Below are 17,439 nucleotides of genomic sequence, written 5' to 3' on the forward strand. Positions count from 1 at the left end.
CATAGAAAGCACTATACGTTTTTACTCCCCTCCGTGAGCAGTCATGGTGATGCCGGTTAAAGATGTACCCCCTGGTCGGCCAGAGCGGGTGGCCTTGCGTCAGCCCCCAAGGTCGCTGCGGTCCGCAGAGGAGTCTCTGCTGCCTCCTGACCCCAGCCGGCTCGGGTCTAGGCTCTGCTTCTGGTGTAAAATGCCAGCATCCAGCCTCTGGCTGCCCGGGTCCTGGTTTAAGGGCCATCAGGAAGCCACAGCCCTGGGTCAGTGGAGTGGGCTGTAGCCACAGGGTTGGATTTTTACAGAAACCCCCCAGAGCCCCGCCGAACCTCATCCGCTTTGCCACGGCCGCTCACGCATGCGCTTGAGTCATGTATGTCCTCCCTGGGGTCCCCTCCCCCGGGTTCCACTGCGAGCATCTTAAAGGGCCACCTGCTTCCACTGGTTCACTCACAGAGCTGTCTCCTTCTTTCCTTCTGCAAAACAGATTCGGGAGGAGGACAAGAGCCCTCCACCTTCCTCGCCCCCTCCCCTGTTCTCTGTCATCCCAGGAGGCTTCATTAGGCAACTGGTCCGGGAGACTGAGAAAGAGTCCAAGGAAGCAAGACTGAGGAAACAGGCAGCGCTTGGCTCTCCTGAACAAGAGGTAAGTGGTCCCACGGGAAGGGGGACGAGGTGCCTGTCGATACCCATCGTCCTGTCCTGTGAGACTCCCCAGCCACTTGTCATCCTGCCTTTATTCCTGTTCTCCCCGCTTTGAGGAACGTCCTTTCTTCAGTTGATCGATGGAACTCTTACGCATCCTTCAAAACCCAGCTCAAATGGGACCTCTCTGGAACATCCCCGGAAAGCTCTCCCGTTGCCCTCCTTCCTCCGATTCCCCCAGCACCCTCTGTGTTTGTCTTCACTGTGGTCGACATAGTTAAATACTTGATCGTGGGGCTTATCAGACTAGCAGTTCCTTAAGCGCAATAATTCTCTCTCTCTGTCCACTCTGTATTGAGCACCTCTTGTAGAACTTGGCCCATAGCGAGTACTCAGCAAATGTTTGTTTAATGAATGAATGAAGGATATCGGCTGATGTACGATGGTGGGGATCGTTTTACCCCTCTTTTTGCAGAAAGGGAAACCTAGATGTTACCTAAGGATGTGTAGTTGGCTTTAAGCGGGAAAGATATCCAGTTACTGGTTATAGGTGTTAAAATCCTGAAACCTCCACACAGGGTGGCAAACGGCCACAGCCCCGGCCAACCCCTGCTCCGGTGCCCTCCAGCTTCCCCTCCCCTGAGTGCCTTGGAATGGCCACATGCCAACAATCAAAGGGTTGGTGCTTGGCCCAAGAAGGGACCTCAGTCCCTCGGTCCAGCTGACGTTCTTTCTGATTGGTCGGTGTCCACTAAATCCCTTCATTATTCTGAATAGCTCTGCTGGATTGAAGCAGTCATTGGACACGATGCAGTCCCTGTGCTTTAAGACCTTGCAGAGTTATCCCTGATGGCGGCCAGCGCTGCCTCCCTCCTTGTCCCCAGCCGCTCAGCCAGGGACCCCGGGCAGGATGGACGAGGCTGGACACCAGGCAGGTGGGCTTGGAGTGCGCCGTGGGCGGATCGCTGTCAGGCAGACAGGCCATGGCCTCGGGTCTCTCTGGAGCCCCCTTGAGGTGGGGCGAATACCGCAGGGGTTGGGCTGAGAGATCTGGTCGCCTCCCGGCCGGCAGTTGGCTCCAGTCCAGTGACAACCTCAGCCCCACCTCCCACCCCCCTTCAGCTGTTGTTTGCCTGTCCATTCCCCCACGTGCCCGCCCCTGTCCAATTACAATGACTTTGCTGCCTCAGAGAAGTTCTCTGGCAGCTGAACGGCAGCAGCTGTTGAACACATCCCCGCCACGTCTTTGTGGGGGAGGATGCCAGGGAGGACGGGCTCGGCCCCCACCCCTGCCTGACACAGGCATAAGCGAGGGCCAAAGTCAACCTCCGTAGGCTGCTGTTGGATCACGATGCAAAGTGACTGGAGGCCGTTCATCACTAGACAAGGTTCACTCTGCCTCTCGTGGGCTCCTTTGATCGCCGCCCTCCCCCCTGCGGCAATGGGGTGGATCAGATGATACCCACTTAGCAGAGGTGGAGACTGAGGTTCAGAGGGGTCGAGCAACTTGCTCCAGGTCATGAGACCAGGTAGCGGCAGAGCCAGTGCAAGAGTCTGTGTGCTCACTGCGCTGGCGAGCTGCCTGGGAAGGGCTAGTCTGGGGAGCAAGGTGGCCGATGTGGCCACAGAGGCCTGGGAAGGAAAATGTTCCATGAGGCCGCAGGCCGTGCTGGCATCACCGTGCACAAGTTAAGAAGCAGAGCCGAGCATAGGATGGGGACAAACTGTCACCCCAGGGCCTAGGCAGAGCCTCAGAGCCAAGATGCAGGATGGACAGGCCTCAGAGCACAACAGGTGTCTGGACCTTGGGCCAAGATGTTCCTGGGGCTGGAGCACGGCAGCCCCGGGACATGTTTCTGCGACACAGCAAGCCCTGGCTGGTTCTTGCCAATTTGATTTTCTTGTCCCGATCGGTAAATAACCAGACTCTTTCTCCTTACCCCAGCACAACTGCTTTATTTGGCCCCCATCTAATCCTTGCACGGAGCCGTTAGACTCTGCCACCAGTTTGCAGGGATGTAAAATGAGGCTCAGAGAGGCGGCTTGGATTTCCAAAGGCCCCCGAGCCAGTGAGAGACAGGAAGAGGCTGGAATCACACGGGGCAGAAAGAGACCCACGTCAAATGTCGGGAGAGCTGGGTTCTCGCTCTGGCCCCACCACTCTGTGTGGTCCAGGCCAAAGCCCTTCCCCTCTTTTGGCCTCAGCTTGCCCATCTGTAAAATGGATGCGCTGTGAGTTTCCTCTTGGCCCCAGTGATTCTACAGGCGCCTCCTCCCCGTACACTGAGAAGGCTTCAGAGCGGACTGAGGGCTTTGGTGACTGAGAAAATCCAAAGGATTTGGGTGAGGGAGGGTAGGGCCGGTTACGTCGTTTGGCTCAAATTCATGTCACTGTTTCTGGTATGGTGGTTTGGTTAGAAAATAAGGCACTGACTCACTTTTTAAGATGGTATAGACAGTGGAGAGATGTGCTAAGTGCAGCCAATCCTCTTTCCAAGGCTGTGTCCTGCCTGGCCCGGAGAAGGTCAGACTGAGCCACTAGGCCATGGGCACCGGAGCAGGTTTTCTCAGTCCTAGCTACACTCTGGAATCACTGGGGCAGCCACAGCCCAGGCCAACTCCATCTGACTGTCTGCGATTGGGGCCAAAGCATTCTTCTTCTTCTTCTTCTTCTTCTTCTTCTTCTTCTTCTTCTGATAGAAAATGAGGAGTGGGAGAAGGAGACAGAGGGAGAGAGAAAAAAATCACAAGCAGAGAGAATCTCAGTGCAGAGCCTGACTCCACAACCCTGGGGGTCATGACGTGAGCCGAAATCAAGAGTCAGATGCTCAACTGACTAAGCCACCTAGGCACCCCAGAATCACTGTTTTCTTAAGGCTCCCAGGAGATTCTAGGGGCGCCTGGGTGGCTCAGTTGGTGAAACGTCTGACTTCGGCTCAGGTCATGATCTCAAGGATTGTGGAGCCCCGCGTTGGGCTCTGTGCTGATGGCTCAGAGCCTGGACCCTGCTCTGGATTCTGTGTCTCCTTCTCTCTCTGCCCCTCCCCTGCTTGCACTCTGTCTCTCTCTGCCTCTCAAAAATAAATAAATGTAAAAAAAAAAAAAAAGCAAAAGAAAAAAGCTCCCAGGAGATTCTAGTGAGTCCTGGGGACAAGTAAGGCTGTGACTATGCTTCAATTAAGGGCATTGACTTTAGACTTCCAGAGGCTTGTATGACTTTCCATTCTGGCTTTGTCTCTCGGGCCACCTGATAGCCTTGTGTTCACTTCTTTATCCGTAGAATGGGGGCGGAGTTCAGAACCTACTTCGGTGGGTTCTTACGAGGGTTAAGTAGGGTGTGATGGTCCTATAGGACCCACTGCAAAGTGATCTGTGCATGATGGTTGTTATTATTACCATCATCATCATCATCGTGACAAAGCCGTGGAGACCGTGCCCTTGAGGCCTCCACCACCTGAAACGGGGCAGAGACACAAGTCAAAGCCAGACTGGGGTGCAGAATGTGGCCGTTGCTGCTGACGGTGCACCTGCACGGTGCCCTGGGACCTCAGGGGTTCGTGAGACAGGTTCTGAGCGAGGCCTGTAGGCACAGATTTGCAGAGGGGTGGCATTTGAGCTGGGTATAGAAAGATGAGTACAGCAACGGCAAGTGAAGAGGGGGAAAGAACATTCCGGGCAGCGAGCTGATGTGAACAGAAGCATGGAAGCAGAGAAGCATCAGATGTGGTAAGAAATGCCCCTGCGTGGCTCAGGCATGGGGACACACAGGGACTATAAGGCCAGAATGGAGGGTGGTGACTCCTCATTGAGAGCTTTGAATGGCAGGTGATGGTAGGGAATGACTTTCCCATAGGCTGGGGGCCACTGCCAAAATCTTTTGATCAGGTTTCAAATGACTGTGGCAGCAGATTCAAAGGCCACCAGTTCGGGGACTGTGACCGTGGCCCAGATGAACGCAGACCCGGGCTTGGGAAGGGAGACAAAAGTGTGACGCCGGCAGGTGGAATCGACATGATCTGGGGGCTGGTTTGGGTGCAAGAGGAGGGTGAGAAACCAAGTCCTGGGCCCAAGTGTGTGGGGGAGGTGGCCAACATGGTCCCAGACGCAGAACCCAGACCAGGGCAGGCGGTGAAGCCAGGCATCAGGATGGACCTCCCACCTGCACCCTCCAGCTCTCTTTCTGTAGAAGCAGCGGCCCAGGTGGCCCTGTGAGCAGTTCAGGCCACAGCCAGGCTGGTTTGAGGACAAAACTGTGGGTGGGGTTGATGCCACAAGGCAGCAGAAGAGCCTGGGAGAGGAGACTGCAGGGGGCGTCGGAGATCAGATGTCCAGGCCAGGCGAGGGGGTGGGGTGGGGGGGGTAGGTGGGCTGGGAGGACTTCGGCGGGGAGTAGGGGTGGGGGGAGGACCGCCGAGGGGGGCAGGGTCTGGGGAGGACCGTGGGGGACATGCCAGGGCTCTCACCCGGCATGGGGAGTGCATCCAGACGGCAAAAGTCGCAACAACTCTGTTCAGCTCTCTGCCACTTCCAAAGCGCTTTTCCACATCTCACTCCACCAAAACTCTGGATGGTCAGGTGACCCTGGCCTTGCATGGAGGGAAAACTGAGGCTCAGAGAGGTTAGGTGGTGTCATTCACCGTCACCCAGCTGGAAAGCATTCCAGCCAAGACTAGAACAGGTCCTCTGCTCTAGTCCCCAAGCCCCCTTCCCTCTCCTTGGCCCAGCAGGAAGACTCAAGGCACAAATAATAGTAATAATAACAGCGACACAGCAAAAGTACCAATGACAGCAGAGGGAGCTACTGTTACCAAGGACGAATTCTGCACAGGGCTCAGTTTCTGTGCATTATCACGAACCTTAACGTTCGCCCTGTGACGTAGGCCATTATGAAACTCATTTTACTGTTGTTTTTTTTTTAAACATTTTTTTAACGTTTATTTATCTTTGAGACAGAGAGAGACAGAGCTTGAACGGGGGAGGGTCAGAGACAGAGGAAGACACAGAATCTGAAACAGGCTGTGCTGACAGCTCAGAGCCCGACAAGGGGCTCGAACTCACAGACCGCGAGATCATGACCTGAGCCGAAGTCGGACGCTTAACCGACTGAGCCACCCAGGCACCCCGAAACTCATTTTATTGTTAAGGAAATAGGCTCAGAGAGGGGCAGCAATTTACCCAAGGCCACACAGCTGGCGAATGGCAGAGTGAGAAGCTGAACTTGGGTCTGTCAGGCTCCAAAGTCGACTCTTTCCACTCCGTCGCTTGGTTTTGAGGTGCTGGGCCAAGGTCCAGGGTGTTGGGGTTCAGTTCACTGCCTGGCACAGGGCCTGTCCAGTCCTGTGTCCCGTCGGTGCCTGGGGGTCTCTGGATGGGTGAATGGCTGGGTGCATGAGTGAGGAGTGAGTGAGTGACTGAGGGACAAGGCTGTCTGGTCAGCGAGCAGCTAAGTGTGGCTGTGGCCTCTCTCCTAGACCCCAGAAACTTCTGCTGGCCAACCCAAGGGCAAGTCCAACAGTGGCACCAAATCTGGAAACCAGCAAATCCCCCAAGGCAGCCAGTCAGGTTCTCCGCAGAACTCAAACATTCCGGGCAAGGAGAGCCAGGAGGCTGGCCCCACAGATCCCGTGCTGATGACCAGCATCAATGGTGAGAAGCCCCAGGAGCCGGGCCCCAGTGGGACCCCAGCCAGAAAACCCCTGCCCTTCAAGAGAGGTGTGAGGAGGGGTGACGTGCTGCTGATGGTGGCCAAGCTGGACCCGGACTCAGCCAAGCCGGAGCAGAGGACCCCGCCCTGTGATGCCCCCACCTGTAAGACCCCACCCCCAGCCACAGACCCTGGAGGGGAACAGAAGGGGGGGACTCCAGGGACTCATGGCACTAAGGACGCAGCCCCGAAGGCTGAGAAGACCCAGACTGAGGGCGTTGTGGACCCAGGAACGCAAGGCGTGGTGGGGAAAGGGGGCAGGGACCCCCAGACCAAAGGGCTGAAAGGGGGTGAACTCCAGGGCAGAGAGGGGCCAGGCGAAGGGGGACGGTCAGCTACAGCAGAGAAAGGGGCAGGGGACCCCCCGAACAAGATGGCAAAGGGGAACCTCTCCAAGGATTCGGGGGGCAACGGCAAGCCCGCTGGGGCCCAGATCCAGGTGAGAAAGTGGGGAATCTCCCTGGGCAGCAGGAGCAAATGGGATGGTCCCCGGAGTAAGAAGGATAAAGAAGGTTTGCTGCTGAGTAAGGCAGAGAAGACAGAGGAGCCTCAGGTCAAGGCAGAGAAGATGAGCAAGGTTCAGGGGAAGCCCGGGAAGGTGGGGGGAGCTCCCGGAGGGGTGGAGAAAGCAGGCCAGCCTCTGAGAAGGACAGAGAAGGCAGGGGAGCCCCAGGCCAAGGTAGGAGAGGAAGGGCGGCCTCAGAGTGAGCCCGGGGAGGCAGGTAGAGCCGGGGGGGAGAGAGAGAAGGGCTGTGAAACCCCCAAGGAGGTGGGTGCATGCAGGGAGAACCCAGCGGCGGCTGGGAAGGAGGGCCGGCCAGAGAGCAGAGGACAGAATGCCCGGGAGCCCCGTGCAGGAGTGGATGATGCGACAGAGACCCTGGAGACGGAGCTGGAAAGGGCCAGACCACCTGCTCTGGAGGGCCATGCAGACAGTTCTCAGGATCGGAAGGAGGGTGAAGAGGGGTCGGCCCTGCCGGAGGGGAGCAAAGGAGGACAGAGCAGAGACTTGGATCAGGTGAGGGGCTCCAGACCCCGGAGTGGGGGAGGGGCAGGAGGGAGCCTTCCGAGGTGGGGGGGATGGGCAAGAGTTGCCCCTGGGGGCATCCTCCTTGTTGCGTAGGGATCTTGGGGCCCCCAATGCACCGATCCCGGGGTAAGAGTCTCCACGGCATGACGGAGGTCCCAAGACGGAGATGTCCTGTCATGGCTGAGCTTACTCACAGAGTTCTCAAACTCGGGGCTGCGTAAATAGCAGATTGCTCAGAATGCAGATTCCCGGGCCCCGCCTTAGCGGTTCCATTCCAGGGGCCAGGGGTGGGGCCGAGGCATCTGCCTGTAAATAATCGCCACCCCACTTGCCCTCCCTTGGGGGAAATTCTGACTTCAGTGGGCCCAGATCACACCGTGAGAAACTCCCATGTGAAGGGTTCACTCCGGACAAGGGGGTGGGGTGGGGGTGGTGGGGGCAGAGGGAGGGCAGCGTCCCCTTGGTCACCTGATTCATGTGATCTTTGCTCTCAGGCTCCTGAGGACAGATGGTACGAGGCAGAGAAAGTGTGGCTGGTTCAGAAGGATGGATTTACTCTTGGTAATTAGGGGTGTCAGCCCATCTGGGAGGGTCTAAGTCTCTTCTTCCTGTGCCCCCTCTGTTGCCGGCCGTATTTGCCAGATCAGAGTCTGGGGGGAAGGGTGAGGGGCATGCCGCGTCCATGGGGCACGTGGGTGGCTCATTTGGTTAAGCGTCCGACTTTGGCTCAAATCACGATCTCACGGTGCATGGGTTCGAGCCCCACGTTGGACTCTGTTCTGACAGCTCAGCTTTGGATTCTGGGTCTCTCTCTCTCTCTGTCTTTCTCTCGGGGCTGTCGTCAGCAACTGTCCTGAAGCCGGATGAGGGAACAGCTGACCTGCCGGCAGGAAGGGTGCGAGTTTGCATCGATGCTGACAAAACCGTGACTGAGGTGGACGAGGAGTGTGTTCATAGGGTGAGCCCTCTGTCTCTCTCCCCGCATGCCCCGCACCGTCTTTCCCCACCCCTGCAAGAGATTTCCTTGCACTTGACTGCACAGACTGCTTTGGCTTGATGCCCTGGAGGGAGTTGTAAGGAAGGCCATCTTGGAACTCACTGCTCTGCTGGAGGCATATCGTCAGGAGGTCATTTCTCTCTCTTGGGGTTCTCTTGACACAGGCACATTCACAAACATGTTTTTCAGAACTGGGAGTTCTGCCTGATCCAAGAACGTGACCGCTTTTCATTTTACGGACATTGCAGATCATGTCACAGGGCGGGTTTCCCTTTTCACCCTGGCTGCCAGGGAATTCAGGGCCAAATTTGCAGCTTGTCATCAACTGTAGTCGAGGTTTCGATGGACTATTGTTTGGGGTATTATTGCGGTGGGCTCGTGTCCTTGACAAAAAGGTTGACCCACAAGAGAGCTCAGGCTTGGTCCAAACCCCAGAGCAGTAGGCCCTAAGAACTCCTTGAGGCTGGAAAGAATGGTAGGAAGGCTTTTAGGAGGGACGTCCCAAGGAGAAGCTGCAATCACTCCTCGCTTCTGGAAGAGTTTGGGCATATTTCCAAGGGATCAGTGCACAATGGGCTGCCAGAGAAATGGGGCTGTTTGGCCATTGGCCTTCACCCCCGAGGGTCACAGAACACATGCAGAGCTCCCTGGCAAGACCCAGAGAGGAGGCAACAGCCACACTAGAGCACCATCCTTCTCATAGTGTTTGAGAAGGCTCTCTGAATCTTGCTGTGTCCGTCTCAGGAACCTGTCCCCTCCTGGGGCAGTGAGTTCAGGAGGGAGGACTGGTGTGAAGAGACAGGTGGCAGGGGCGCCTGGGTGGCTCAGTCCGTCAAGCGTCCGACTCTTGGTTTCGGCTCAGGTCATGATCTCACGGTTCGTGAGATCGAGCTCTGCGTCGGGCTCTGTGCTGACGTCATGGAGCCTGCTTGGGATTCTCTCCCTCCCTCTCTTTCTGTTCCTCCCCTCTTCTCTCTCTCTCTCTCTCTCCAAATAAATTAACTAAAGAGAGAGAGAGAGAGAGAGAGAGAGAGAGAGAGAGAGGGGTGGCTCTCCGGCTGTGCAAAGGGCAAACGAGTTTTATACGGATTTGTTTCTCTCTGTCCAGAGTCTTTGTGTTCTGTCCTGGTCTGTGGCAAATAGCTCTCCCAGAAGAGGGTCACCGGGGCTGTGTGTGTGTGTGTGTGTGTGTGCGCGCGCGTACGGGTGGTGATGCTGGTATGGAGGCCCAGGAGGGCAGAGGACACCTTGTGTGATGCTTCACAGGCCAACCCTCCCGAGCTGGACCGGGCTGAGGACCTGGCCTCCCTGGTCAGTGTCAACGAGTCAAGTGTCCTGAACACGCTTCTGCATCGCTACCAGGCTCAGCTGCCCCACACCTTCACCGGGCCGGACCTGATCGCCCTCCAGCCCCAGAGGCCCCCGGTGCCCTCCGCAGGCAAGGTGAGGGGGACCATGGGAATATGTGCTAGCCGTGCAGCGGGGGGCGTCCCCTCTGCCTCTCAGGGGAGAGCAGGGCGGCCAAAGCCCCCTGCAAACCTGTCTGTGAGTAGCATCCTGCCAGATAAAAAGGTCTGGGGTACTGTGGGCATCACGGGGGCATCGAGGACCACGGGAACCTTGAGTCATGGATAGAAATAACAGGGGTGTTACACACGATAAGAATGAGAAGATATTGAGCAAATATCATTTCTGCACCAGCCACTGCTTCCAGCACCTTACATATCATCTCAACTAATGCTCACACCCACCTGGAAAGGTCGGGCCCTCTCCTAGCCCCGTTTTACAGATGAGATGTTCTGGGCCAGCCCTTGTGTTCAGCAAGGGGGAGAGCGGGGGTAAAACCCAGGCCACCAGCCTTTCTGTGCTCTGAACCCCATACTGCCTACTCGAGAGTCCCAGACACCCACATACCTCGGGAAACAGAAGCCTCCCTTCTGTTGTTTGTTTAATTTTTTTTCCCTGCCAAGTGTGGAAATGGCCAGTTTGAGTCAAGACAGTCAAAGCAAAGGAGATCTCTCAGCGCCACCTGGTGGCGGGCCCTGCAGCCACGACTGAGCCGTTTGAGCCGGATTCTCTCTTTGATCCCATTCATTGGTCCCATTGATTGAGATACTGACAAGAGGGTATCCTCTATGCCCCGCATGGAGGAAAGAGCAGGGAGGAAGACCGATAAGCCTGCCCCGGTGGGCGTTCCGTTCTCGAGGGGGAAGACAGGCCCCCAGTAATAAAGATAACAGTGGGGAGAGCAGCTGGTGTGGAGGAGGAGACAGTGAGGAGGCCAGGACAAGTGGGGTCTGGGTCGCAGCAGGTCTTCTATGTGGTCATGATGTTCCCGGCTGTTGCTCTGAGCATGATGCCAGCTTCGGGGGATCTTCGGCAGAGGGGTGAGATGGTCTGACGTGTGCTGGAAAGGGCTCCCCTGGGCTGCTGGGTGGATAGGGGAAAGCAGGCAACAGAGGAGGCAGGGAGGCCTGACGGAGGTGCTGCTGGGAGGACTGGGGAAGTCGCAGGCCTTTGGAGCCGCTGCCGATGCCCCTCCAGTGCCTTGGAAAGACCACGACACCTCTCTGGCCTCAGCGTTCTCGTCCGCCAATTGGGGATGAAAAGCTGCATCTCGCCCTCTGGAGTACCATGGGGCAAACCCATCTGTAGCCCCCAAATGAGGCTAAGGTCCATTTAAAAAGGGACAGTGGCTCTGAGTCTGCCTCTAAGACTTCTCTTCTCCAGGACACACCCCTCCCCCGTTGTTTCCTGCCCGACCTGGCTGTCCATAAGGGCACCTGCACTCGCCCCTCCCTTGCTGTGAGGGCTACATTCGGGCTACTGCAGCCCAAGGCCGCTGAGCCTTCCAAGATGCCGGGTCACTCGTCTTGCTCCTTCAAAGCCCCCGGGGAGGGAGATTTAGCACAGACTCCCACGGTAAGGCCGGCTTCTCACCGACCATCCTGGATCGAGGCATCCGTTGCAGAGCCTGGGATGTCCAGGAGCTGGAATACGCCCTGTAACAAAGAATTTGAGTGAGGTGATCCCCCAAGCCCCCTGTAACCCCTCAAAGCATCCAGCTTCCCACACGCAAACCCGAAACCACCTTCTACACGCTTTGGCTGAGTCACGTCTGGCTCCTCGAATGGCCACCAGGTGGGAGCATAGACCTGCGATGGCATCTTGAAGCCGGACTTGGTGGGACCTGGGGCCGGGCTGGGGGCCTCTCTCACTGGGAGTCTGGCCCACCTGGCGGCGGCTGGGAGCTGGGTGTGCGCCTGGGGGTGCAGGTCTGCGTGGCTGTGAGCACGGGTGTGAATGTGTGGGGTATAGATGGGTACAACTCTGAGTCGGGTGTGAATGTGTGGGGTATAGACGGGGCCTCTGCGACTCTTGGGTGCGTGTGCCCATGAGCACGCGTGTGTGCATACAAGCAAGGCACGTGTGCACGCATGTACCTGTATGTGTGCACAGGGGCCTGGGTTTGAAGGATTCCCCTTTTCCCTTCCGGCCCGCTGGGGAGATTGACAGATGGGACGGCCTGTCCCCTGGACCTCAGTGTTCCCAGAGTGGGAGGTGGCTCCAGGGCTCAGACCCCAGGACCCTCTGTCTCTGCTGCATCCAGCCAGCGTGGGGGCTGGTCCCACTTTGGCCAGCTTTGGGGTCCTCCTGAGCCCTGGAACCTTGTGTTTTGTGTCAGGACAGGGATTCATTATTGTTGTGGGATGTCTCGGGCAGGAAGGGCGGCCCTGAGCCCCAGGCGGGAGGTGCAGGGTGGGGGAAAAGCCGCCATTCTGAGGTTTGTGCCCCTGGCCCTGCTAAGGCACGGAAGAGGGCAGGTGGGGCCTTTCTGGGCCCAGTCGTCGCCTGCTTATCATTCCAGGACATTTGGATGTCCTCGTCCGGCCGGGCCGGCTGCCCTGCCCACCTTGGTGCCCCTCCACTGACCACTCTGTCTCCAGGTGCCCTCCTCCCTTCTACCCCAAGGCCACACTAAGCAGACTTTCGTCAAGGTCACCGGTGGTTTCCATGCTGCCAAACTCACTTGCCCAATGTTCAAGTCTCTGATTTCCCCTGACTTGACCCTCAGTATAGCGTTTGGTGTGGCCAAGCTCCTCCTGCAAATGCTCCCAGGACTCCCCTGTCCTGCTTTTCCGTCTGTCCCACTGGCCTCTCCTCCTCAGCCTCCTTTGCGGGTCTCCCTGACCTCTCCAAGGCAGTTGCCCTGTCCCCCCATACCTCTTCCCTCCTCTTTAAATACCCCCTTCCTTGGTGATCTCATTCAGGCTTTAAAATGTCTCCCGATAGTTTCATTCTTTCGTTTGTTTCTCATCTGTCTCTTCACAACAGAAAGCAGGCTCGACTCTGTAGGCAGGGCTGTTTTAAGGCAGAGTTATTAAGGTATGATTTGCAGTCGGTTCGATTCACCCCTTTTAGCGGACAGTCCTGTAAGTTTCTGACAAACGCGTACCGTTATGCAACACCCTCCACCGTCAGTTACAGGACTGTTCCCATGCCATTGCCCCCTAGAAGTTCTCTGGAACCTTGGTTGTCACCCCGCCCGCCTCCCGGGTCCTGCCCTTGGCAGCCACTGATCTGTTCTTTTTGTCCCTATACTTTGGCCTTTTCTGAAAAAGTCACGTAATCGGAATCATACGGCAGGTAACCTTTGAATCGGCTTCTTCCACTTGCCACGATGCGTTCGTTCGACATTCACCCCTATTACAGCAGCGATTGGCCATTTGTTATTGTATGCGTGCCCTGGCTTATCCATTCAATAGGGTGACCAGTTGTCCCAGTTTTCCCGGTTAGAGGGGTTTCCCGGGATATGGGACCTTCAGTGCTAAAACCACGATGTTTGGTTACCTTTGTTCACTAGTTACAAGGCATTTGGGCTGTTTCTAGTTTTCGATGACTTTGAATATATATTTAATAGGACCAGTGACATTGAAGGTTGTCTTTTGTGTGTGTGTGTGTGTGTGTGTGTGGACATAACGGCTCATTTCTCTTGGGTAAATACCTAAGAATGGGATTGCCAGGTTGTATGATGAATGTACCTCTCACTGTTTCCCAGAGTGACTGTGTCATTTGTTCTTCTTACCAGCATTGCATGGGCATTCCAGTCACTCTGTGCCTTCACCAGACCTTGGTAGTGAGTGTTACAAAAATTTAAAACCTGTTTTTAGCCATCTAATATGTATACAATGGTATCTCCTCACGGTTGGTAGGGATTCCCTTTATCCGTTTTGTGTAGCGCTGTGCCCGCAATAATATTTTTGTGTATTGAATGAAGAATAAATGAATGGATGAATGGAGTGGAAGTCCTCAGGTATTACCTAAAACTGTCATGGCCAATGCATGGCATATGTACCACCATCTACCCCGTGCTTCGTTATGTTTCCATGGCAGACATCACTAATCAATCTTGCCAGTCTGTCCAGCTGCCTCATTCCGGGCAAGTACTATCCAATAATGAGCTAACACAAGCCTCTTAGGGGTTAAAGAGGAGACCCAGGTTCAGAGTAGACTCGGAGGCTGTCCAAGGGCTCAAGGTGAGCCAGGGGCAGGAGTAGACCCCAGGGCTGGGCTTTTCCCAGTAAAATTCGACTTGTCTGATAAGGTTGGAGTAGGATGACAGGCAGGGGTGGGCTGGGCTCGAGGCTGGGGTGGGACACCGCCTTGGGGTGCTCCCTGGGCCCCGGCTGGGGTGAGAAGACCGATGTCGAGGATCGTCTTCCTGCAGGTGCCCAGGCGCCGCCGGGATGGCTTGCCAGCTCACGTTGGCTCCCTGGCCCAGCAGGCATACTGGGCGCTGCTGAGCCAGCGGAGAGACCAGAGCATCGTGGCCCTGGGGCGCAGCGGTGCTGGGAAGACCACTTGTTGCGAGCAGGTCCTGGAGCACCTGGTGGCAATGGCAGGCAGTGTGGATGGCAGGGTCTCAGGTACAGTGGTCTCCAGGTGGCATGTGTTGGGGGCGGGCTGTGGGGGAGGGTGGGGAGAGTTGGAGGGGACGCTGGGTTGCTCCTCCTTATACCCATTCAGCTAGCATTCACTGAGCACCCATGTGCAGACTCTGTGCTTGCTTCTTTCTAGACAGGGCCACCCATAGTTCATTGCATGCCTCTGTGCAAGTTAGAAAAAGGTACTCCTTCCTCAAGACATCCACAGCTGCCTGCAGAGCAATCATCATGCACTGACATTGTCAGAACCATACCCTTGACCGCCATGTTCTGGGAAATCGTCCTAACAGATATACAAACCTGTAATTGTATGATGTAAACAGCATGTCCCTTCGACATGGTGTCCTTGTGCGGTGCACAACCTGCTGCACCGTACAGAGGACCCAGTAGGTAAAGACAGAAGGGCAGGGCCTATGCTCATGAGGAGTCGACAGCCAGAAGGGAAACAACTTCACATATGTGCCAAACTCCAGTGCTCTACACAAAGGGCTGGCAGAGCTGGTTAGGAGAGAGTCACGGGGAGCTCGGAGGAGAGGAGTTCGGGGGCTTCCTTGAAGACGTGATGTCTGCCTGGGTGGCTCAGTCGGTTAAACGTCCGACTCTTGATTTCAGCTCAGGTCATGATCTCGCCACTCATGAGTTCAAGCCCTGCCTCGGGCTCCGTCCATGCTTACGGAGCAGAGCAGGCTTGGGATTCTCTCCCTTCCTCTTTCTCCCTGCCCCTCTCCTGCTCATGCTCTTCCCCACCACCCTCAAGATAAATAAATAAGACTTAAAAAACTTTAAAAAAAAAGAAATGATGTTTGAACTAGGCTTTAAAGAGTGCCAATTAATAATAATAATAATAACCATAGTAAACATTTGCTGAGGACTTACGTGCTGAGCCCTATTCCAAGCATATTAACTCATTTATTATTTAGAACAGTTCTATAAGGTAGATATTATTATTCAAACGTTATAGATGAGGACATTAAGACTCAGGTTAACTCGCTTGCCCTAGGCCACACAACTAAAACATCCTAGAGCTGAGAGTCCAACCCAGACAGTCTGGCTTTGGAGCTATAACCCCTGGGCCCGTGTTCTTAATGCTTCTTCCACTTTTGCACCCCTAAGGAGCTTTCTCAGACATCCCGCACCCCCCAATCGTCCCCTACTGTGAAATTTTACTGCCATAGATATACCATGATCTCCATGCAGTTCATGCACATCTGTGCTTTACACATAAGAAAACAAAATCCCCCCTACCCACAAGAATCAGCTTTTGCCCTCTTGGGGGCAATACATAGCCCCTATGAGAGGTTAACTGATTTGCCCCAAATGAGCTAACTAGCAAAGGCAGAGCCCATGTTCAAATTCCCTTAACCACCGTGCGTGCTGCTGCTTTGCTGGGGTTATTCTAGAGCTTTATTGATCACCTACTCTCCACCTAACCCCTGGGAGGGCCTGGGGATACAGCGGGGAGAGGCACCAGTCTTGGCTCTCCCCAAATGTAGCTCTGCCGTGAGTGTGTGTACTTGAGGGTGGGAGTCAGGAAAGGCTGTATCCAGCACCTAGCACAGTGCCTGGCGCATAGTAGGTGCCTAAGAAATAATTGTGGCGAGAATGCAGGGCTTTTCAAGGCTGTGGCTACTCTGTGAGCTCCCTCAGAGCAGGTCTGAGAATGTTAAGGCCCTGCCTTCCTTCATCAGGCCCTGGAGGCCCCTGCCACTGGACTGTAGCTATCCCGGCCCTGTGTCTTGACTCAGTCTTCTTGACTCAGTCTTCTTCCCCCTGCACTCTGCTTGCAGTACACAGCCAGGGCAGCAGTGAAATGTGTGTGGTCTAGTGCTGAGTTGCAGGTGGGGGTGGCGGGGAGCCTGCTGGGGGTGTTGGGAACAGATGGGCTTGGACCAGTGCAGGTGCCAGTGGGGAAGGTGGTCCTGTGAGAGGTGGGGGTGGCAGCTCCAGGGCCATGGATGACTCGCTGCCCCATGCCCCCCAACAGTGGAGAAGATCCGAGCTACCTTCACCGTCCTCCGGGCTTTTGGCTCTGTGCCCACCGGCCATAGCTGCAATGCCAGCCGGTTTGCCATGGTGATGTCGCTCGATTTCAATGCCACGGGGAAAGTCACGGCCGCTCAGCTCCAGGTGAGTGCTCTGGGAGGACGTGCTGCAGCGTCCCCAGGCCCACTCAGCAGAGGCCACATACCCCCCCCGTGACCCTGGAACATGTCTAAGTGGTTGTGGCTCCCCCGGCGGTGGTCACCTCCTCCCCGACACACTCAGCGCCCCGGACCATCGCCAGCCTGTCTGCGCCTCGGAATGTCATGGGGATGAACTATTCATGAGTAAATACATACCTCAGCCGCTCATTAGCTGGGTGTTAAAAGCATAAGCTGAAATCAAACAGACGCTCGCCGGCCTTCCGCGAACGTCCGCGTGTAACCAACACATGGCTTGTTTGTTCCTATCTCCACAATCACCCGTGCCGATTCCCTGAACCTCAAGCAGGCTGTTTAGGCAGAAAATAGGATTAGGTTGTTAGAAGGGTCGTTTGTGCATTGAGCCGGGATGATGTCCAGGCTCCAGGAAAACTCCTCGGTGCCCAAAAGTCCCTCTTCTGTCCCAGCCCTGCAATTCTACCATCAATCACCACTTGGGGCAGCTTAGTAAACTTGTGTTAAATAAGAATATGTTGGAGAGTGGCTCTGGTTGATTGTGATTACCTTCGGATGCTTTCATCGGAATGAGTCTGTCGCGTTACTTGGGTCCCTGGATGGGCTCTGGATCAGCGAGATAAATGAGCAGTTTCGATGCGGACGTGTCTGGCAGAGCGTGGACCTGAGCCGTGGCCCCAAAGAGTGCATCGGGGTGGGGGACACCCCAACAGGCCCTCTGGGTAGCTGGCCACCCGGCTGACCGTGTCCTGTCCACTCCCATTGCAGACGATGCTCTTGGAGAAGAGCCATGTGGCCCGGCAGCCAGAAGGGGAAGGCAACTTTGAGGTTTTCTCCCAGATGCTGGCTGGGTTAGACCTGGATCTCAGGTGAGTGACAGAGACCTCAGCAGACGGCAAGGACTCATTCAGACTGACTGTTGTAATATTACCCAGGAGCGAGTTCACACAGCCGATTAGCAGAAAATC

General features: G+C 55.8%; 1 protein-coding gene across 3 annotated transcripts in view; it reads left to right on the forward strand.

Moving 5' to 3' along the window:
• MYO18B (myosin XVIIIB) overlaps positions 1-17,439 on the forward strand; it is a 258,325-nt gene that overhangs the window by 16,333 nt on the left and 224,553 nt on the right. For all 3 annotated transcript variants that reach the window (XM_058693096.1, XM_058693095.1, XM_058693097.1), the window contains exons 3-10: positions 480-640; positions 6,111-7,361; positions 7,868-7,934; positions 8,219-8,331; positions 9,637-9,813; positions 14,099-14,297; positions 16,300-16,442; positions 17,240-17,340. In XM_058693096.1, coding sequence (XP_058549079.1) covers positions 480-640; positions 6,111-7,361; positions 7,868-7,934; positions 8,219-8,331; positions 9,637-9,813; positions 14,099-14,297; positions 16,300-16,442; positions 17,240-17,340 — 2,212 coding nt within the window. The remainder of the gene's footprint in view (positions 1-479; positions 641-6,110; positions 7,362-7,867; positions 7,935-8,218; positions 8,332-9,636; positions 9,814-14,098; positions 14,298-16,299; positions 16,443-17,239; positions 17,341-17,439) is intronic.

Source organism: Neofelis nebulosa, chromosome 11 (genome assembly GCF_028018385.1).
Source record: "Neofelis nebulosa isolate mNeoNeb1 chromosome 11, mNeoNeb1.pri, whole genome shotgun sequence".
Lineage (NCBI taxonomy): Eukaryota > Metazoa > Chordata > Mammalia > Carnivora > Felidae > Neofelis > Neofelis nebulosa.